The sequence below is a fragment of the Hemiscyllium ocellatum genome, chromosome 19, assembly GCF_020745735.1.
Source record: "Hemiscyllium ocellatum isolate sHemOce1 chromosome 19, sHemOce1.pat.X.cur, whole genome shotgun sequence".
Classification (NCBI taxonomy): domain Eukaryota; kingdom Metazoa; phylum Chordata; class Chondrichthyes; order Orectolobiformes; family Hemiscylliidae; genus Hemiscyllium; species Hemiscyllium ocellatum.
The window spans coordinates 27,310,286-27,333,275 of NC_083419.1; the positions used below are offsets into that span (position 1 = coordinate 27,310,286).

At 40.1% G+C, this 22,990-nt stretch overlaps 1 protein-coding gene across 5 annotated transcripts in view; it reads right to left on the minus strand.

The window, feature by feature from the left end:
* Nucleotides 1-103: 103 nt before the first annotated feature.
* Nucleotides 104-22,990, minus strand: part of grip1 (glutamate receptor interacting protein 1) — a 465,375-nt gene continuing 442,488 nt past the window's right edge. For all 5 annotated transcript variants that reach the window (XM_060839771.1, XM_060839770.1, XM_060839775.1 and 2 more), the window contains 5 exons: nucleotides 9,327-9,480; nucleotides 3,698-3,809; nucleotides 2,931-3,167; nucleotides 2,151-2,297; nucleotides 104-2,022 (listed from right to left, as the gene is read on the minus strand). In XM_060839771.1, the coding sequence (XP_060695754.1) occupies nucleotides 1,783-2,022; nucleotides 2,151-2,297; nucleotides 2,931-3,167; nucleotides 3,698-3,809; nucleotides 9,327-9,480 (890 nt within the window). In that variant the 3' untranslated portion in view covers nucleotides 104-1,782. The remainder of the gene's footprint in view (nucleotides 2,023-2,150; nucleotides 2,298-2,930; nucleotides 3,168-3,697; nucleotides 3,810-9,326; nucleotides 9,481-22,990) is intronic.

Below are 22,990 nucleotides of genomic sequence, written 5' to 3' on the forward strand. Positions count from 1 at the left end.
TGCAGAAAAGTGTTTAATTTTGACATCCATCTCTGATCACTACCACGCTGTAATGTATCTTATACTGTATTTGCATTTTAGGTAAACTAGACTACTGCAGTCATGTATGCTTTTACTGTTTTATTTCATCTTGCATATCCCTTACAAATTAGCAGTGAAGATTCCCAAAACCTTAAGAGGACGATAAATATCATGCTACCAAAGTAGGAAATTTGTACAAAAATACTTTACAGTTTATAATACTTGTCTGTTACAAATAAAAATACATTGTCCAAAGGACATTAGTATGACAGATTTGATTCAAGTTTGCCGAGAGTCGAACTGTCTATATTTGTTGTTGGCAGTGTTTGTTTTAAATATGAATCAGTGTTAGGCAGGAAAACTTTAACATAATGGATATATTCTTCAGTGTTCGAAAGTTTAAATGGAACAAAGCAGGGTACAGCTGCTCTCAATTATTTCTTAGGTGTCAGGTGTAGATTTTAAACTTTTTACCACTGGTTGGAAAACCTGCTTTTCATTGATTAAGTGCACTAGATTCTGTCCATTGCGCCTTTTCATGGTAAGATTTCACCTGATGGTGGAAGTTAACATCTAACCTGGTACGTTTGATTCACTGAAGTGAGGCACAACCAACAATAATACTAACATTTAACCAGCCTTGAAATTCATGTACATCAAAGTAGAGTTCATATTTCAGTTTTACTGATTTACAAAGTCAATCTTTTACAAATACAAATGTGTTAATCATGGACCTTAACATGTAGAAGACACAAATGAACATGTTTAGGATTATCCATTTGGATTAATATTAAGACTTAGTAATCTGAAATGGCAGGTGTATATATTAAGAGTTACTGTCATGGTGGTAATTTTAGAATCTCCATGGTAAAAGATGAGGCCACAAAATCCTGGCAAAGAGAAGGTCACCTGTGGTTATTTTTTTAAAACAGGAATGGTGGTTTTACTTTTTTTTTTCCCCAGCAATTAGCATTCTTCTTTTGCAAGTCAGTGCAGTGCTTTGAAAGATCAAGAATGAAGTCTTAGCTATCATTCTCTCATTTTTGCAGGTTGTAGAAGGAATTCCTCAAATGTTCAAGTCCGAGCATTGTGATTTTAAATATTACTGGAAATCAGAGCTAAGGATCGCATTGTAAGGCTCGTACTGCTTCCCCGTGAGAATTCTGTTAAAGGATAACAGCCCCAAGAATGAAGCCTTCAGGTTCGATACCAACTGAGTGAAGACTGATTGAACATGGTCTGTGCAGTTTAGACCCTTTTAAACATCTACATTTTACTAGGGATTGCTGCATCAATAGCTTTGGAATATAATCAAGATTTTCAATTTAATTAAAAAGGCTCATTTTACATTTTATGCAGCATGTATATTTTCTTTTGTCCAGTAACCAGCTGGCAACATCAATAAAAAGGTTAATTTTTTTAAAAAGAATTTGGACAGTAATCACCAGGAAAAAATAAACTACTCTTGGCATAATAGTGCACAGGTTTTGTTTCATGGCTGTGCCCTGCATAGACTGGCTTAGTTATGTTTCACAGTTTTGTCAAACCTGTTAACAAGTCTTTTTTTGTCATTTGTGGTGTTGAGGGGAGGGGGTCTTATCAAAAAAAAAGGTTTCTGCTGATTTATGAAATCTGTGCTTGGAACTTGAGAGAGATATGAATGACAGACTAAAAAGGCAGGTGTTCCACAAATGAATGTTAGTGAGTTAGCACCATAAAAGTATAGACAATACTTCAGCCTATTCGACTGAATGCATTGCACTACAATGTATTTGTATTCTCCTGTATGTCTGTACTACTGAGTCTTCCCTTCTGCTGCCTGAAAACGTGAGCTTCGTCTTGCTCACTCCATTCTCCTGCTTGGAACGTCTGATCTGCCGAGAGCACCTCCTGAAAGGCCAGTGGGTTTCTGCTGATGACCAACTCAAGTTTATTGCCAGAATCTGCTATGAGAGGCACCACCAGACAGCAGTCAAAATCTCTCGTACGGATGTGATTTACCTGTTGGAAGAAAATAAAGCCAACATCAATCTTTTCAGTCTCGACTTTCAAATAATACATATAGCCACAAGAATTTTTTCCCTAGTGATTTATATAGTTATTGAATTTCATTGATGAATCTATTATACCTGCAACAACCTGTCGTAGGGTTTGACACCACCAAGGGCAGCTGGTCCATTTGGGCGAATGTTGTTGACATACACACCTTTCTCAAGTAGGCCATCTGAAACACTGAATCCAAAATCCTCAATATCTGAATCTTTATAGAGGGTTACCTAAGAAAGATTTCAAGAAGGTACTTAATCAATTGGTAACTTTCCAAATTGGTACAGAATCAGTGTACAGTGTGCATCTTGTTTGGAAGGTGTACTGGTTTTTGCAATGAAGAAAGTGCTGGATAAATGTGACAGGTGTGGCAACATCTGATGAGACTTTAGAACCTAAAGTGGTTGCCAATAGCTTAAAAACCACTTCCCAGCCCCTTTCAGTTCTCAAGGGTCACACTGGAATCAAGATGTTAAATCTGTTTCTCCCTTCATAGAAGCTGCCAGACCTGGGTTCCTCCAACACCAACACTTTCATTTCAGATTTCCAGTATTCACAGTATTTTGCTCTTAGTTTTTGTAGTGTTCCAGTAAAACAGCTGGATAAACTATCAAGCAGAGAACAGAGAACAATGTGCAACATTATTTGAATAAGCTGTCCTTTCTATTTGAAATCAAAATACAAAACAGATCTACTTCCAAGTCTAGCTTTATGAGTCATGAAAACAATCGATTTTTGCTAGTCTAAAGTATGCAAATAGTAAAATTGATAACTCAATTTAATATCAGTTTCTATAAAGGAACACATCCAAATTGAGAAACACAAACACCACTAGAATGATCATATTTTATGAAATCTAAAACCTTGTGCAACTCCACTGGTGTTGGTGACATAATTTCTTTCATTTCTTGCTTGATTTTTCTAATAGCAAGCAACTTCGATCTCCCACCATCTGACGGTAGAGTGTTGCTACGGGAATTCTGGGTGTAATGAACCCTGACAGGATTTCTCTCTTGGAAGCTGGACTGTCTCCCCAGCGGCCTGTGTGTCATGCTGTTTTCATGATTAAGACTCAGTGCGCTCCCAGACATGATTGTCGCCTGTTGGATTAAATAACAAAGCTGTAAAAGTTCAACATCCCGAAAAACGAGGTCAGCAGGGAACTCTTATTAGCAATGTGGGTGAGAGTTAGCAAAACTGTACTTAGTTACATTCACACATTTGAGTTGATTCAGAGAATTAGTTGCATAACGCTTGTATTAATATTTTAACACAGTATGGGTTTGTGTTAGTATGGATTAAAAGTAAGAATGGTCAGTTTTGAATTATTAGCTGTTAATTTTAGTTAGTTTTAAGCAAAAAAAACTGTATTAGAAACTGTACAATCTTAAAAATTACTACCTCACTGCAATACTAAACATTCAAAAAATGTACCAATATAGCCAAGTTTTTCAAATTCAGTTGGTTTTGGTTGCCAGCCTTCTTTAAAGACGAGCTAGGTTCCTGTAATCATTAAGACCATATACAGGCTAAAGAACAAATGCTGATGCAAAACTTTGACTCATTCATTTAATATTATTAGTCTGAAATGGTGACAGTCAATGCATACCAAAGAACAAAGCCTTATTACCTCCAATTCTCTCAGGATTCCTGATTGACCACAGGTCTCCAAATCTTCTAGAGCCTGGGACCAAAAGTTTTCTTCCTGATCTGTTTCTAAGCCATCATGACCACCTACATATCTGAAAGTTGCCCAAATAAAAAAATACGTAATTAAAAACTGTATGCAGGGTGCAGTTTTGATGTCCAAAGAACTTTGAGAAATTATTGTTTTACTGTATCAATCGCTGTTATGCAGAATATTTACAAACACTATGGCCTCAACTGTAGATTATGTCCAAATTTTGTGCAATGCTCTTTAATGCCTTCACATCTTTTCTCGAGTACAGGTTGCATTTGAGAAATTGTTACAATGATAAGAATTTTAGTTGTATGAATGGATTGGAGAACATAGAACAGTACAGGGCCTTCAGCCCTCGATGTTGTGTCGGCCTTTTATCATACTCTAAGATCAAACTAACCTAGATACCTTACATTTTACTACCATCCATGTGCCAATCCAAGAGTCACTTAAATGTCCCTAATGTATCTGACTCTACCACCACTGCTGGCAGTGCATTCCATGCACCCACCACTCTGTGTAAAGAACCTACCTCTAACATCTCCCCGAAACCTTCCTCCAATCCCTTAAAATTATGTCTCCTTGTGATAGCTATTTCCATCTGTGGAAAAAGTCTCCAGCTATCCCCTCTATGCCTTTCATCAGCTTGTACACCTCTCACCCTTCTTCACTCCAATGTGAAAAACCGTAGCTCCCTCAACTTTTCTTCATAAGACATACCCCCTCCTGTCCAGGCAGCTTCCTGAAATCTCCTCTGCACCTTCTCTAAAGCTTGCACATCCTTCCTATAATGAGGCGATTGGAACTGAACACAGTACTCCAAGTGTGGTGTATGACGTGTGGGCCTTACAGAATTGCAGCATAACCTAGCAGCTCTTAAACGTAATCTCCCTGCTAATGAGCCAACACACTATATGCCATAATAACCCGATCAACTTGGGTGGCAACTCCGAGAGATCTATGGATGTGAACCCCAAGATCCCTCTGTTCCTCCGCACTGCCAAGAATCCTGCCTTTAACCTTGTATTTTGCATTCAAATTTGACCTTCCAAAATGAATTACTTCATACTTTGTCAGACTGAACTCCATTTGCCACTTCTCAGCCAGTTTTGGATTTGTCAATGTTCAGTTGCAACCTACAAACCCCTCTACACTCTCCACAACTCCAGCAACCTTCGTGTCGTTGGCAAACTTACTAACACACCCTTCCGCATCTTCATTCAAGTTATTTATAAAAATCGCAAAGAGCAGAGGTCCCAAAACAGATCCCTGCAGAACACCACTGGTCACCAAGCTTTAGGCTGAATACTTTCCATCTACTACCACCTTCTGTCTTCTATGGGCCAGCTAATTCTGTATCAAGGAGCCAAGTTTCCCTGTATCCCATGTCTCCTTACTTTCTGAATTAGCCAACCATGAGAACCTTATCAAATGTCTCGCTAAAATCCATATACACCACATCCCACTGCTCTTCTTTCAAATGTGTTTTGTCACATTCTCAAAGAATTCAATAAGGTTTCTGAGGTATGACCTACCCCTCACAAAGCAATGCTGACTATCTCTAATCAAACTATGCTTTTCCAAATAATCATAGATCCTGTCTCTCGGAATCCTCCCCAACTAATTTGCCCAGCACCAATGTAAGACTGACTAATCTATAATTCCCGGGGTTATCCCTAATCCCTTTCTTGAACAAGGGAATAACATTTGCCAACCTCCAATTATCTGGTACTACAGTGGACATGATACATAAAGATCATCACCAAAGGTGCAGCAATCCCTTCCCTCGCTTCCCATAGTAACCTTGGGTATATCCTGTCTGGCCCAGGGGCCTTATCTTTTCTTACGTGTTTCAAACATTTCAGCATTTCCTCCTTAACATCAAAGTGTTTGAGCACATCCGCCTGTTTCACGCTGTCCTCACAAACAACCAGGTCCCTCAGTAGTGAATACGGAAACAAAGTAATCATTAAGGACTTCCTCTATCTCCTCCGACTCCAGGCACATGTTCTCTCCACTATCCTGATCAGCCCTAACCTCACTTTGGCCATCCTCTTGTTCCTCACATAAATGTAGAATACTTTAGGGTTTTCCTGAATCCTATCTGCCAAGGCTTTTTCATGCCCCTTTCTATCGCTCATAGGTCCATTCTTCAGTTTCTTCCTGGTTACTTTGCAACCCTCTAGAGCCCTGTCTGATCCTTGCTTCTTCAACCTTATTTAAGCTTCCTTCTTCCTCTTGACTAAATGTTCCACATCTCGTCATCAAAGGTTCCTTCACCTTACCATTCCTTCCTTGCCTCACTGGGACAACACTTGCAGCAAGTGCTCCCTAAATAACCTCCACATTTCTGTCATGCATTTCCCTGAGAATATCTGTTCCCAATTTATGTTCCACAGTTCCTGCCCAATAGCTCTGTAATTCCCCCTCCCCCAATTAAATACTTCCCCATACCATCTGCTCTTGTCCCTCTCCATGATTATAAAGGTCAGAGAGTTGTGATCACTATCACCAAAATGTTCTCCCACTGAGAGATCTGACACTTGACCTGGTTCATTGCCAAGCAGCAAATCCAATATGGCCTCCCCTCTAGTTTTCTTATTTACATGTTGAGTCAGGAGTCCTTCTTGGACATACCTGACAAAATCTGTTCCAGTAAAAAATGAGGTCTGCAGATGCTGGAGATCACAGCTGAAAATGTGTTGCTGGTTAAAGCACGACAGGTCAGGCAGCATCCAAGGAATAGGAAATTTGACGTTTCGGGCATAAGCCCTTCATCAGGAATGAGGAGAGTGTGCCAAGCAGGCTAAGATAAAAGTTAGAGAGGAGGGACTTGGGGAGGGGCGATGGAGATGTGATAGGTGGAAGGAGGTCAAGGTGAGGGTGATAGGCCGGAGTGGGGTGGGGGCGGAGAGATCAGGAAGAAGATTGCAGGTTAGGAGGGCGGTGCTGAGTTGAGGGAACCGACTGAGACAAGGTGGGGGGGGAGGAGGAGGGGAAACGAGGAAACTGGAGAAATCTGAGTTCATTCCTTGTGGTTGGAGGGTTCCCAGGCGGAAGATGAGGCGCTCCTCCTCCAGCCGTCGTGTTGTTATGTTCTGCCGGTGGAGGAGTCCAAGGACCTGCATGCCCTCGGTGGAGTGGGAGGGAGAGTTAAAGTGTTGAGCCATCCAAACTATTTGCCTTAAGGAGGTTCCAATCAATATTAGGGAAGTTGAAGTCACCCTTGACAACAACCTTGTTACTTCTGCACCCTTCCAAAATCTACCTCCCAATCTGCCCCTCCATGTCTCTGTTGCTTTTGGGGTTCTATAGAAAACTCCCAAAGTGACTACTACTTTCCTGTTTCTGACTCACACCCATACTGACTCAGTAGACAAACCCTCCTCAATGACCTCCCTTTCTACAGCTGTGATACTATCCCTGACTAACATTGCTACTCCCCCACCTCTTTTACCTCCCTCCCTATTCCTTTTGAACCATTTAAACCCTGAAGCATCCAACAAACATTCCTACCCCTGTGACATCCAAGTCTCTGTATGGCTACAACATTGCAGCTCCAAGTACTGATTGATGCTCTAAGTTCATCACTCTTAGTCCTGATACTTCCTGCATCCCAGAAGCTGGGACTGTTCTTAGTAAAGAGACAGATGCAACAATGTTTAATAGCAGTGTTCAAAACTGGGAGAGGTCTGAATCAACTGAGGAAAGCTGATCTCGCGGGGCGAAGGTAAAGGGGTTGATTAGGAATGAGGGGAAAAGCTAGAAAATGGTTGGAAGAAAATGAAAGGTGACATGAAGAATTTTTTCCTATGCAGAGAATGTATACACCCAAAAAGCTGTAGGAGGAAGATTACATTATGGCTTTCAACAGGGAATTGAATATAAACAAACAAACAAACAAACAAACAATCTACATCCACTGACCAGAAACTATATTAGACCAGCCACATAAAGACGGTGGCCACAAGAACAGGTCAGAGAGTAGGAATTCTGCAGGAAGTAACACACTCCCTGTCTTCCAAAGGCTGGCTGTCATCTACAAGGCACAGATCAGGAACATGATAGAATATTTCACGATTACCTGGATGGGATGAGCTCTAACAGCACTCAAGAAGCTCCACAACATCCAGGACAAAGAAACCACTTGACTGACACCTCATCTACCACCTTCACTCCTTCCACTATCAGTGCACAATGACAGAAGTATGCACTGTCCACAGGATGCACAGTGGCATCACATCCAGGCTCCTTCACCAGCACCTTTCATACCCATGAGGTCTATCATCTAGAAGGTCAAGGGCAAATATTCCCCTCCAAGTCACACAATATCCTGACTTGGAACTACATTGTCATTACTTTACGATCATTGGGTGAAAGTCCCAGAACACCTTCCCAACAGCACTGTGGGTAATCCTACAGCCCAAGGACTGCAGTGGTTCAAGGAGCAGTTAACTGCCACATTTGAGGGTGATTGGTGATGGGTAATGAATGCAGGACAAACTAGTGACACCATATCCCATGAACAAATGAAAACAAGATAAACATTTGAAGTTAAAAAAAATGTGCTACAGGTTTGTGGGTGAGTGGGATAAGATAAATTGGTCTTGCAATGAGTTAGTGCACACTCCTAGGGCTGAATGGCCTCCTCTATACATCCATTTTGCTTGGTTGGACACACTGGTCAGCTGGGTGATTTTGACCGTTTTGTATATTTAAAGTGGGCGGCACGGTGGCACAGTGGTTAGCACTGCTGCCTCACAGCGCCTGTAGACCCGGGTTCAATTCCCGACTCAGGCGACTGACTGTGTGGAGTTTGCACGTTCTCCCCGTGTCTGCGTGGGTTTCCTCCGGGTGCTCCGGTTTCCTCCCACAGTCCAAAGATGTGCGGGTCAGGTGAATTGGCCAAGCTAAATTGCCCGTAGTGTTAGGTAAGGGGTAAATGTAGGGGTATGGGTGGGTGGCGGGTCGGTGTGGACTTGTTGGGCCGAAGGGCCTGTTTCCACACTGTAAGTCTAATCTAATCTAAAAAAATAAATACAAGCACTATCTTCGTATTATACCAGGTAAATGTACACCTCCTCCCCCCCCACACAGCAACTATCTACAATTAATTTGGTGAACTGCTAAAACAAAGAACTATATAGTTACCATGTGCAAGGTTTTATTGACCTCCGAATTACATAGGCTTGGAATCAAGACTGGAGGGTTGAAATTCTGATCCATACGGATAAAAGCCTAGGATAATGTGTAGCTAGAGTCGGGGACTACATTCTGAAGTAAACCCATAGTTGCCAGGTTTCTATCTCGATCAAGATACAAATCCCAGGACTGGAGGGTCACTTCACATCCCTACTCTGTACATTCTGTAAGCATTAGATTTTTTTTTACATTGTAAAAGCACAATCCGAAAGTCATTAATTCAGTTACTACAGCTATTCCCTGAGGTATTTCTCATACATTTTCTCATATTCCATCTGTTTCTGTTCATTTTGAAGTTGTTCATAAATTATCAAAAAAGATGAAACCATAACACAAAAAGATTTGGATCTGACTGAAAAATGAACAGTATGCTCACCCACTAGTGGTAGGTCGATCCCATTCATCATCACTCAATGTTGCTTCATGATACAGGTTATGATGATGCCTGCTGGCAGGTGAGAAACTTAGTTTGGCACTTCTCCATTCATGTGCATGAAGACTGTAGCCAGAGGCTTGATATCCAGAAGGACCTACGCGAAGAAACAGTAAGAGATTCAAATCAATCATTTCAGAAACAATAGGTTTGATAAAAGATTCAGAACAAGTTGAAACATTGGCAATATCATCCACATAACACAAGTGTAGGAAATTTGCAAGTCAAGAAAAATATTATCGTGAAGGATCATTCAATGATTATGTCTCACAACCAAGATGATTAACAAAAAGAAATAAATATCAAATTCCTTACTTGAGTTGATTATTAATATTCCCTGGATTGTAATTTGGTGGAACAGAATTTGAGTTTTGTTGAAAAAAAAAAGACACATTTTGCTGAACTATTGTAAAAGGGAAAACATTGATACTGCATGGGAGGAGGGGGCTGATTGAAAAGTGGATTCTGGTAAAGGTGTTGCCATGACAAATGCATTAGTTAGATGACAACTGACAGTTAACTGCTCATGTTCTGTCTGCAAAGAAAAAGGATCTATGTATTCGTTTATTTAGTCTCTGAATGCACAAGTACACCGCAGTGAGCCTGACTGACAATCTTAAATCATACCAGCAATAAAATTTGAATGCCACATTACTCATGTGAAAGATAGGCAGAATCATGTGTTGCATAGCCAATTGTATTGCTACTGCATAGCAGTAGTGTAAAAGAGCTAGAATATTTCAGATACTTTCCTCTTTTGAGCTACACTGGGAACTTTTCAGGACCAAATGAGACAGCCTAAATCCCACTCACTTATTGAAAGGTAAAAGTGAGAAATGATCTCATCAGAGTTGTCACTATCTGACAGGGGTTTGATGTGACCTAATTCAGTATCAATCCTTCATGTTGGTCAAATCATTGTCAATTAGGCCAACCTTATAATATGTGGAATCAGAGGAATCCAACACATGATAATTCCTGACCAATTTCTCAAAAATTATTGAGAAAGGGAGCTCATTTGACTGCTCGATTTCAAAGATGGGCACAGAATAAAACCCATTAGGGTGTGTAAGAACATTTTTAAATGCAGCTGTGAATTTAAGTATAGCAAACCTATCATCCACATCTTTGAAATACGCAAGGTTGGAATATCTTTCCAAAGAAGAGTTTTTTCTGCAGGATATCACAAATCAAAATTGAATAAATTGAAATCAAGATGTTTGAGAGAGCTGGAGCCAGTGGGAATCTCACTGCAACATCATTTGGCCTTTGTTAAAATTGAACTCAACTGCATGAGTTGCTGAGTTCATAAGTTCAACAAGTTCCGATTCACAGATTCTGATCATAGATTGCCACAATTGCAATGAATGATTGATTAATAGGGTAGCAATCAAATGAGCACATTGACAACACATTGCTATCTACATGTAACTGCTAATCTATTTCAGATGATCCTGGAAGGGGGGTTATCTCAAAATGTTTGAGCAACCGGTGAAGCTAGTTTCATGCTGCTACTAGGCAATAGTAATAGATTAGATTAGATTAGATTACTTACAATGTGGAAACAGGCCCTTCGGCCCAACAAGTCCACACTGACCTGCCGAAGTGCAACCCATCCACACCCCCACATTTACCCCTTACCTAACACTATGGGCAATTTAGCATGGCCAATTCACCTGACCCGCACATCTTTGGACTGTTGGAGGAAACCGGAGCACCCGGAGGAAACCCACGCAGACACGGGGAGAATGTGCAAACTCCACACAGTCACTCGCCTGAGACGGGAATTCTCTACAGTGTGGAAACAGGCCCTTCGACCCCCCGAAGAGTAACCCACCCAGAACCATTCCCCTCTGACTAATGCACCTAACACTATGGGCAACTTAGAATGGCCAATTCACCTGACCTGCACACTTTAGGCTGTGGGAGGAAACCGGAGCACCCAGAGGAAACACACACAGACACGGGAAGAATGTGAAAACTCCACACAGACAGTCACCCGAGGCTGGAATCGAACCTGGGACCCTGGTGCTGTGAGGCAGCAATGCTAACCACATAGAAATGCTGGCTGACAGGATGCTGTCATTGAGCCAAACCCATATTCTGCCGATACATAAAAATGAGTAAAGTAGTTTATCAAATTCAGTGCTAGTGAGATGTAAGTTACAAAGGCTGTACATCCCTAAGATTGGTGGACCATAACAAACCTTACATGTCGTTTCAGTTGTTTACAATGAGCAAGTTAATAACTGCATCCAATCAGCCTGCACTTGCAACACAATGCCTAACAATACGGCAACACAATGCCTAACATTACGGCAACAATTGTTAAATAATCACAAGTATGCAAATAATTAAGCTGACAAAAAATTTATGATAGGCTTGCAGTGTAGCATGCTTGTGCATATATGAAGCTATATATAAACAAATAGGGGCCTGTTCTCTGTAAAAAGGACATACACAGAGTTTTTTCCATCTCGCAAAATAGTGACAATCATGCTCTAGTTCATTTCTCAGTACAATGCCCTGACCAGAGTCAACCTGCCTGGTTTAAAACTTAAAGAAAGCTTGGCAGTTTACAGTTAATTAACATCTAAATGCTGCATTCTCCATGCTAATGCCTCCACCAATGAGTTCACTTGTTAACCAATCAACAATTCTCCACTCAGAGAATAAATATTATTTTCCCTTTACGTTGGTATTCCTGCAAATTGGAATGAGGAGTGAAAGATTGTGTCTTTTGAAATTAATGTACCACTTCCACTCCAGCAAAATGTTGCGGCCGAGGTTAAGTTACAGTTCAACATTACATACAGCCACAAAAAAAAGTAACCATACTGGCAAAATGCACATTAAGGAAATATCATCCAACTTAACAATTGCTTTGTCACGTTCACAGAAAGAAAACTAGAGCTTACTGTATTAAGCCATCCTTTCTTTAATCAAAACTAATATTCCTCAAATTATAGCATGCAATATGCCTTCACTTAAAGTTGTGGTTGCATTCATAAAAATTGCACCTTTAAGTGAATATAGCTTCCCAGAGAAATCAATGTTGATATGAGTTGGGTTCCTTCAGACATTTCTTGCTTGCAAATAAATAATAAAAAGGTTAGCATACACTTCTTTATTTTCACAGTGCTATATATTTCTAGCTGAAATAACATGCAAAATAAAATAAATTTTATATAAAACAAACACTAAATTTTGGGACCTCATTAGAAATCAACTTAAAAACATCAAGTTGAAAATAGTGTCCATTCTTAAATGCCTATTCATAAACAAAGTGACTTTAAAAATACTTAGTTGATTGGGTTTAAAAAGACTAGACTCCATCTAGTGGTGGAACCGGCTGGTGGAGGAAGAGCAATGCACAATGGTCAATTCTGCCACTGGGTTGGGGCTAGGACATCAGTGCAAGCTCAGAATGACAGGCTTTAGAGAAAGAGACAAAGCTTACTTTAAACAGAACGGTTGCTGGAGGAAGGTATGGGTGACAGGAGCTGGAGGAAGGTCAGTAGGAATTCAGGAGCGAATGGAGGTGATGAAAGATGATCTTGAAAGTAGGGAGATCACAGAATATGAAGACTGTGGCAAACACAATATAAACTCTTAACATTAAACAAATATATTGTCATTACTGCATTAACAATGCAGATGTTAACCAAGTCAACTTTAAATGAGGAGGAACTTCCTGTATGACAGCTAAGTTATTTAACACTTTGATGTGAAATAGCGTGTGGATGATAATGGTACAGCATATTCAATTTGGTCACAAGTTACTAGCAAATTATACTTCGTAAAAACATTTTATAATGAGGCAAAATATCTTCCATCAATGTTTGGTTAAGGTATGCAAACCATTGTCAGAGATTATTAGTGTGCACTGTGCACAACACTGAAATGTGATATACCTATTTATGAATTTAAAAGCAATCCTCTCATGCAATTGGTAGCAGACAAAATTGTAAACAGTACATTATACAGAGAACACAAGATTTATACAGGAAACAAGAAACTTTGAACTACGTGAAGTTAGGAAAACACTGAAGGAAATACAATAACCTGGGTGGGATGTTTAATCAATCAAAACACATTACATGCTTCAAACCAAGATAATTTTAGATAAATTAGTCTAGTCCATATTCATAATGACAGGCTCTTGAAAAAGTGAGAGATATACTATTAACTGAGGGTCACTCTTTTGGCGATGGATGTCTAACTGAACATTTGAAAGTTAAATGAGCTTTCCAATTGTCATCATTCATGTGGGAGGAAATGTGAAGATGCTCAATTGAAAATTATTAATAGTAATAAATTATTTAAACAGACTAAGGTTAATTATCTCATCCAGCCAGGCTTTCTATAATGCTAGTGTAGGGATTAAAGTCTTATCTATAATAAATAGACAGCTATTACATTTACTGCATATTTCCAGTTTTTCACAGAAAATTGATTTTCATCAAATATACAGTACAGGAAATCATGAGTCTGTTAGCTCAGTTAATTGGATGACTGGTTTGTGATGCAAAGAATCACCAACAGAGTGGTGATCACAACCAGCTGAGGCTACCATGAAAGATGGTCTTTCTCAATCTCACCCTTAACTTATGAGGCACTAATAGTCTCTCTCTAATGAGACAGTAGCCCTCTAGGACAAAGGTGACTTTACCTTTTACCTTTACAGGAGGCCATTCAACCCACAATGTCTGTGCTGGCTCTTTCCAAAAGTTATCCAATCAATCCCATTTTCTTGCCATTTCCCAAAATCCTACAAATTGTACTTAGTTTATATTAAATTGTATAGATACCAGTAAATTCACTTTAAACATAAAACTGTATTTCATTTTCATTTTCCCTACTTTTCTAAAAATAGATATCAACTCCTTTCTCCAATCTGTCAATAAGCACACTGACATTAGGCTAGCATTCAACATTAAGCTGCCTTTTTTTCTGGCAACATAAATGGAGCAATTGAAGGGTTAGAATTAAAATCAATTTGCCTTCAAATACTAATTCACTTTTAACTTGCTGCCTGTGTTTAACGTAGAGTCTAGGCAAAAACCTGCTCCAGCAGTTTTCTGTTTAGACAACCTGTACTTAGATATTCTGACCTGATAGTGTGCAGGACACACCTGGGATGAGCTTTTTTAAAATGCGGATTGGAGTTGCCTAATCAAAGTAGATTATGGTGAAACTTTTTATCTCTCAAAGGATCAACTTAATTTACATCCCAGTTGTCCCTGATACAAGAATTGGGGGATGTAATTAGCAATACGACCACCACGACAAAGAAACTAGATCTTTTATTTCACCCGCCATTTTTTCTCCTTCAATATATATTTAAATTACCAAGTCGCTGAATTAAATTAGATTAGATTAGATTACTTACAATGTGGAAACAGGCCCTTCGGACCAACAAGTCCACACCGACCCGCCAAAGCGCAACCCACCCATACCCCTACACTTACCCCTTCACCTAACACTACAGGCAATTTAGCTTGGCCAATTCACCTAACCTGCACATCGTTGTGACTGTGGGAGGAAACCGGAGCAAACCCACGCAGACACGAGGAGAATGTGCAAACTCCACACAGTCAGTCGCCTGAGGCTGAAATTGAACCCGGGTCTCTGGCGCGGTGAGGCAGCAGTGCTAACCACTGTGCCACCGTGCCGCCCACAAATCGTTTAAATTGAATTTGGAAAGTAGAGTACAAAATGCTGGAAAGAGTTTGCCCCCATAGACTATCTATTATTCAGGTAGCCAACCATAAGGGTCACAACGACCTCTGGGTGAATTGATGATCATGTGACCTATCACTTTTGGTTTGAGTTACTGAGTTAGAAATTTATGAGCTTCTGATGCACCTACGCACTCAGAACAGACTAATTTTCAAAAACAGTTAGTAGTGGAATTAAGAGGAAATTACTGAACATCTGACAGACTTAATTTAAGGTTCCCTCATAAGGTTTAGGAACTTCCCAATATTTAATTGGTTCCGCAAGTTTCTTTTTGTTGTGCTTTCTGATGGGAAGCTACTCCCTTCTAATATAGTGGTCTAGAATCATGTGATAACTACATTTTCAGAACAATTTTGAGGAGATTGTCAGGACAATTAAGTAGCGTTTGCTTCTTTTTAGTGTATTAGTTATTTTAAGCTTTTATCTAGCTTATTATAATTGAATCATCTTGTGTAAGCTTGGTGGGATGTCTTAAGCATCATCTTACTGACTTGATTTTGAGAATAAATTAATCATCAGAATGAATGCAAGGCAAGCAGAGGTAATGCTGATTACATTGAGAAGAGTTATCCAAACATAAAAAGACTTTCTTCACCTGTCACAGGAGATCACAGGCCTGGGGACAACTTGCTAAGGAGGAGGGGGGGTGGGGAGGCATTAAGATGCCTTATCTGGAAATTAGAAAAGACTTGAAAGCAATGTGAGAGTGATCTGGTATGCTCAGATATTACTGCTATATTGATTAGAAATAGTCAGGGTTTCAACAGGGCAGGGCACCCTAACTGATATGAGCAGGGCTGAAATTGGGTCAAAGTGTTTGATGAATAAAAGTGAGGAATTTTCATTGAAAATTAAAGGATGGAAAGATGGTTTGACGGTCATCCAGTCTCAATCTTTAGTATTATCTTTATTATAACTAACTGTTGTTTGAAATATAGGTTCTCTCTGAAAGATCCTCCATACCCACCTCATATGCCAGGCTCTCCATCTCCCAAACTATATACTCCCCGTTATCATCTCTCGCTGACTCCTGATTTCCTGTCCACCTTTATCCTGGTTTCCCAGTCTCCCTCTTTTTGTTTCTCCATTCTGAAATTCTCTTTCTATCCCCCACTCCCAATCTCCCATTGCAGAAATCACAGTCCTCTCAAATTGCTGAGATCCCCTCATTCCTAGCCGCTCCCCTGCTAATTGTTTCATATTGACACAGCGCTGTCCTGCTGGTCATGGGACATCACAGATGTTGGAGGCTTCTCTAACCACAACCAGTGATGTTACGGAAGTAGAGGAGTGGAAATCATAGCAGGGGAAATGCATTGCAATTACATGTTTAAATGGCTGATCTCCCAAGCTCTCAAACAGGGTATGCACATGTGTGGGTATCTGGGGGGTACTACCTCTGATTTTAGGAACATTGGACACTCAATGTGGAAGACAGCCAAGTCTGATAACCCCATGGAGATGTGACATTACGCAAATCATTGTTAGCAATTAGGAATAGGAGTATCAATTGAGTCTTCCTTTTCCTAAACTTGAACAAAGGTTACATCTAAGAGCCCCTTAATGTACTCCTTGCTGAGACCTAGTAAAACATATCAATGCAAGGCTTTTGTTACTGGCTTGGTAATAGTGCAGTCAAGTCCCCCATGTGAGCTATCGCTGGCTCTGGTTATCTGTTGGTAATGCAGTCTGCTACTATGCTGCAAATGAAAATAGCTGTTTTTGTGTTCTTTTTCTCTCTCACAGGCAATAACAGAGAAGTTGAAGTGAAGGAGAACTTTCTCCCTCATAGATCCATCGAAGACAATGAGTGCTATACTGCTTTGGAAGCAGCGGTAATCCTATTTATCTTTGTCCTTGACATGTGGCCTCTCTTGGTTACTGACTGATTATACTTGGAAGTTAAATTCCCAGTTTAACATCATGGTTTAGAAATAATAAAATGAATCCTAGTTAAATGAATAGCAAAGTTATACAATTTCTAACCATTTCATCAGGTGTAATTTAATCTATTTGCAATCACCAGTGTAAGTACCACAGATATACGTAAGGTTTTGGTACACTGAATAGCCTATTGCCAATCATCAGACATGTCCGGAACAACTCACTGTACAATGCAACAAGATCAAGAACAAATTAAATGCAAATTTCAGTCCCTTTGGAGAAATCATGTTTTCACTTAAGGTGTCAATTTGAGTGTTTGGTGTCGAAATAACTTACATTAAATGGCTGGATGTCACAATGTTGTTTCTGCATCTTCACACTTTTTCCTTGGAAACTAATGTGCAGTTAACAGATTAGTTTATAGGTTGCAACAATCTAATAGGTGTGAACACATTTTACATGATACTGTTCTGTCTACCCATGATTGTTAGTCCTCTATGGCAGGACAGGTTTATGAGTTTTCGTAACATATATGTGATGAGTCAACTTAGAATTAAGAGGCAGAGCTGACCAAGACAGTTTGAAGCAGGGTTTGAACCTCTGACCTTCTGACTCAGGGCAGGCTTTTATCAACAAGCCAAAACCTCCGACAAATGTAGGCGCAGTAGACCATTCAGCCTTTTGAGCTTGCATATATCAGTCAGTAATACTTGAATGAGATGACTTTTGGGGAATCTAGGCCAAATCTACTGACTCAATTCGCAGAGGACAACCCCCTTATCCCAGGGATCAGTCTTTGCCATACTTCTCCCCAGCGAACATATGGCTGCCTGAGGTAAGGAGAGCAAATCAGTATTCAGCACTCCGGGTGTGATCTCAAGCAAGTATGATTGTAAGAATCCTTTACTGCACAAAGTGGATTCTTTGCAGCAAAAGCAGATATATTTGCTTTCTTAATTGCTGGACATACTTGCATCATAACTTTCCATGATTAATGAACAATGTCAATCTGTATTCACCAATTAGATGATGATTCTACTCATCTATTTTTTTCAGAAGTGGATAACTTCACATTTTCCCTTATTATTCCATTTGCAAGTTTCATGTAGCCATTTCAGTTTATTTGCACCCCATCACAGCTAGCTTTCCCACCCAACATCAGTAAGCTTGGTTATATTATCCTAGGTACCTTCATCAAAGTCATTGATAAGAAATGTAAATTGGTTAGAGTCAGAGTAATACAGCACGGAAACAGACCCTTCAGTCCAACTAATCCATGCTGACCTGTCCAAACGTCTTTTCAATGTTGCAACTGTACCTGCATCAGAAATTGATATTCCAAAAGCACTTTACATTCAGCAGAATTGGACCTGATGTTCTGAAGAAGGTGAACTCAATCACAATTTTGCAAATATTTTCACAGTTCTGCAGTGTTCAGCAAGTCAAATGCATTATTGCCAAGGTGTGGTAATCCAGGAAGCAGTGCAGAAATTGAGAGTACAGTAATACCTAACAACACGAAAGTGATCAGAGGCCTAACTGATCTGGGGATTCAGATATAAATGGTTTGGTATGAAGTGAAAAAGCCAAGTAATGTGTGTATCATTAGTGGAGTATGGGTAGCGTTAAAAAATATTCCTTTTCAACACGGATCATTGAAGTACTTTAGAAAGGATTGATCATGTGTATGGGGCTTGGAATGGAATAAGTGTTTTCTAGATTCAATCTCAGGATAGAACCCGTAGTTTTTTTTAGATATCAAACATAATAGCATGAAAAACCCACAATCTTATCTGACATTTATTTTACAAAGGTTGAAACTTTTGTAAATACAGATATCCTAGCTAATTTATATATAATAAGTAGCAGCATGGTGGCTCAGTAGTTAGCACTGCTGCCTCACACACCAAGGATCTGGGCTCAATTCCAGCCTTCGGTGTCTGTCTGTGTGGAGTTTGCACATTCTCCCCATGTCTGTGTGGGTTTCCTCCGAGTGCTCCAGCTTCCTCCCACAGTCGCAAAGATGTGCAGGTCAGGTGAATTGGCCATGCTAAACTGCCCATAGTGTTAGGTGCATTAGTCAGAGGGAAGTGGGTCTGGGTGGGTGACTCTTCAGAGGGTCGGTGTGGACTTGTTGGGCCAAAGTGCCTGTTTCCACACTGTAGGGAATCAAATCTAAGCATACTTTTTTTAAAAACTTCATACTAATTACATATGGGTGTTGGTTACTTTTAGGAACAGTTCGAAAAAAAGCAAGGTCTTTCCAAAATCATGAGTGAATCCACTGTGTGTTTGAGAGCTTGCAATCTCTGAAGTGTTAATGGAAAGTGATTTGCATGCTGTTGGAATAACAATCTGTCTTTAAAAAGACAGGTACATGGATCGGAAAGTTTTGGAGGATTTTGGGCCAAATGCAGGCAAATGGGAAGAGTTAGGTGTAGGAAACCTGGTGGGAATGAATGATTGGGCCAAAGGGCCTGTTTCTGTGCTATGTGACTCTGTGACTTATCCAGTAATAACATACTGTACTTCTTACCAAGTTATGTATCTAACAAGTGTTCCATCAAATCAGACTAAAATCCTGCAAATTAAATGTGTTACAGTATTTAGAAAATATAAAACTGAAAGGTGTACCCTAATTTGTACAGTGACCATACAAGCAGCAAACCAGACCAAGTAAGGAGTGCATCAATAACTAGCAAGGATAGGAGGTTTTCAAAAGTCAGATGTTATGGGCTATCAACAAAGGCCATTATAAATGGACCGAAAAGACATGAAAAGCACTGGGTTGAGTGACACGGTGAAAAGGAGAGTAGAGAGCCTGACATTGGAACAGGGCAACTTTGTTTTTAACAATCCATGTTGCTTGTGTTGGATAGATTTGGGTGAAGCATATGTGTTATTTCCCAAAAGATAAAAGGCAGATGTACGATAAATGAAATGTTGAGGAAAATATGAACAAATAAGTTAAAGCAAAAGTAAATAATGAGTTAAAAAATAAGACATTTTAAATAAATATTTCTATTAAAAACTGTTTCACACCTTTTATAAAACAATGTATAAAAACATGACCAAAATACAAAACAATAGAGGTAGTACAACAATATCATATCACAATACTTTTAATGATAAAATACCTACTATTCCACCAGAACAAATGTATCTGCTTAACTTAAACTAGACCACAATCAAATTAAATAAAAATTAAACAAAGCTAAATTCAAATTAGCTTAAATTAAATTTTATCACATTACTTTATTCTATTTCACTCGCCACACCTCCACTAAAGTTCCCATCGTTGGGGGCACCAGTCATTGTATCGTTATTTTGTTCCCCCAGCTTCCCTCTCCCAGGGCCCCACAGGTGGCCAAACTGATATCATGGCCCTAATTAATATTACCGATAAGTCTGCGTCAATATAATGAAGAAAGGGCTGTCACGTTTTATAAAACTTCTCCGTTTTGTGGTGCACCATACCTGTGAGGTAGTTTCAGGGGAGATGCTCCATCACCAGCCTGCATAAGACTTAGGGTTTTTTCCCAACATCCAATTCATTAAAATGTTCTTCCTTGCACAGTGGGTAAGAACTTTGTGCACAATCTCTTCCCGTGTTCCCCAGAGAGGCCAAATTTGGCAACCCCAGAAGAAGAAATACCGGGTCCACTTTGACTTCAATTCTCACTATTTCCTTCAGCTCACTTACTATGGCACTTCTGTATCTCCAGATCTTGCAACATGACCTGTGGCAGTGTGTAAGAGAGCCGATACTAGTTTTACATTTGGGGCACCCTGGAGACGCTCCTCTCTTGAACTTAGCTAGCCTCTCTGGCACCATATGTAAAATTTGTTACATATTGAGATTTTCTTTACATTTTCCATATATCTTCCCATGTTTCCAGTGAAATGTCCTCTCCTAGTTCCCAATTCAAAGTCCTACAAGTCTCTCCACATCTTCTAAGGCACGTACTTTCTGTAATGATACAGAGTACTAACTGAAAGAGCACCCATGCACCAGAGCACTCTTTTCTCCATGTCTGACTTGTAAGGCTGAGCCAGGAGCTTGATCTTCCTCTTATATAATCCCTTATCTGAAAGTACCAGAAAAAAGGTCCCTATTAGGCAATCCATATTTCTGACTTGGTTGGCTAAATGATATCAAGACTTTGCCCTTGAGTAAATCTCCCAAATAAGAGATTCCCTTCGTATCCCAAGCCAGAGTCCATTTCCCCAGATTTAAATCCTTGGGCTCCTGCCAATAGGGTAGGAGGTCATAAGCCAATTGCCCTTGTCTTGCCTCATTATCCTCCAAGCCTTCACCGTATTTAAAATAATTGGGCTCTTACACTGCTCGATCATGGATTTCATCTTAACCATAACAAAACTGATTAACTAGGGGACATCACGACTGCGAGGCTTCAACATCAAGCCAAACTGATTCCGAATCCCCCTGTACCTAGTCACCCACATATGCTAACAGGCCGCTTATTTGATATCTCTTCAAGTCGAGAAGGTCCATTCCCACTCACTCTGCTAGAGTTGCAATTTAATAAATTTAATTAGGGGGCGCCTGCAACCATAAATAAATAAAGGATCCCAGCCAATCACTGAGCCTCCCTAACACTCATCTGTGTAGCAACAAGGGGAGCATTCTCATAGGGTACAACGGCGAGGAAGAACATTCATTTTAATCAGGGCTATTCGGCCTAAACATGATCCCATCCTGCTTTATCCTCTGCAGTAGTTATACATAGTTAGCTTTATACAGCTGGTGGAAGGCGGGGTAATAAAAATTCCTCAACATAAAAAATCTTTTGACAACCATCCAGACAGGAACTGCGTGCTATTCTTCAGATCAGGCACCTCCATTAATCCCCCCACTGGCATAGCTTCTGATTTTGTGAAGTTGATCCTGTAGCCCAAAAAACTGCCAAATAAATAAATTTTTTGAATGAATCAAGGAACAGACTCCTGCAGATTGGCCAAGAACAAAAGGACATCATCAGCATCAGGTGATCTTATGGTCCTCCACTCCCACCCTTGGTGATGAAAGAGAACACCCCTGTCAACTACCTCTCCCAATATTAAAGTTTTCTGACTTAGTGCCTTTTGTGATGATTGCCACCTTAGGATCATTATACAATGCCACCACCCATCTGGCAAAGGCTCCCCCCAGACCAAAGCTCTCTAGGACCCCAAACAGGTACAGCCATTCTATCCGGTCAAACGCCTTTTCCGCGTCTAGGGAGACCACTAAACCTGGGATCAATCTTTGCAGGCAAAGCTGCTGTACCCTCCTGATATTGTTGGAGGAGTTACAGCCCTTAACAAAACCCGTTTGATCTTCTTTTATAATATGGGGCAATACCTTTTCCAACCTCAGGACCAGCACCTTTAACAGAATTTTCAAGTCTACATTCAAGAGTGAAATTGGTCTGTATGAAGCACATTCTTCGGGATCTTTCCCTTCTTTAAAATAAGGGAAATATTAGCCTCCCTAAAAAAGGGTTGAAGACAGTCCTGTATATAAGAATAGCTATACATCCCCAAAAGTGGCTCCACCAACACACTTTTGAATTCCTTATAAAATTTACTCGGGAATCCATCTGGCCCCAGTGCTTTGCCAGCCTGGAGATGCTTTACTGCTTCCTGCACTTGTTACATCGTCATAGGCGCATTTAACAGGGAAACCTGGTCCGTGTTTATACTGGGGAGGTCCAGGTTCTCAAAAAAAGGTCTGCATTCTTACTGCACCATCTTTGCTGCCCTCCAACAGGTCTAACTCTACGAAATATTTCCTAAATCTAACACTGATCTTCAACTCACGGGTAACCATTCCAGTCTTGGATAATGGATTGGGAAGCATTCTTCTTTCTCACCAGATATCTACCTGGCTTATCTCCAAATTCAAACAATCTTTGTTTAGCCACCTGTGTGTGTAATGAAACAAGAGCAGCCCAGAGAGCTGTGACCTGCTGTAGCTT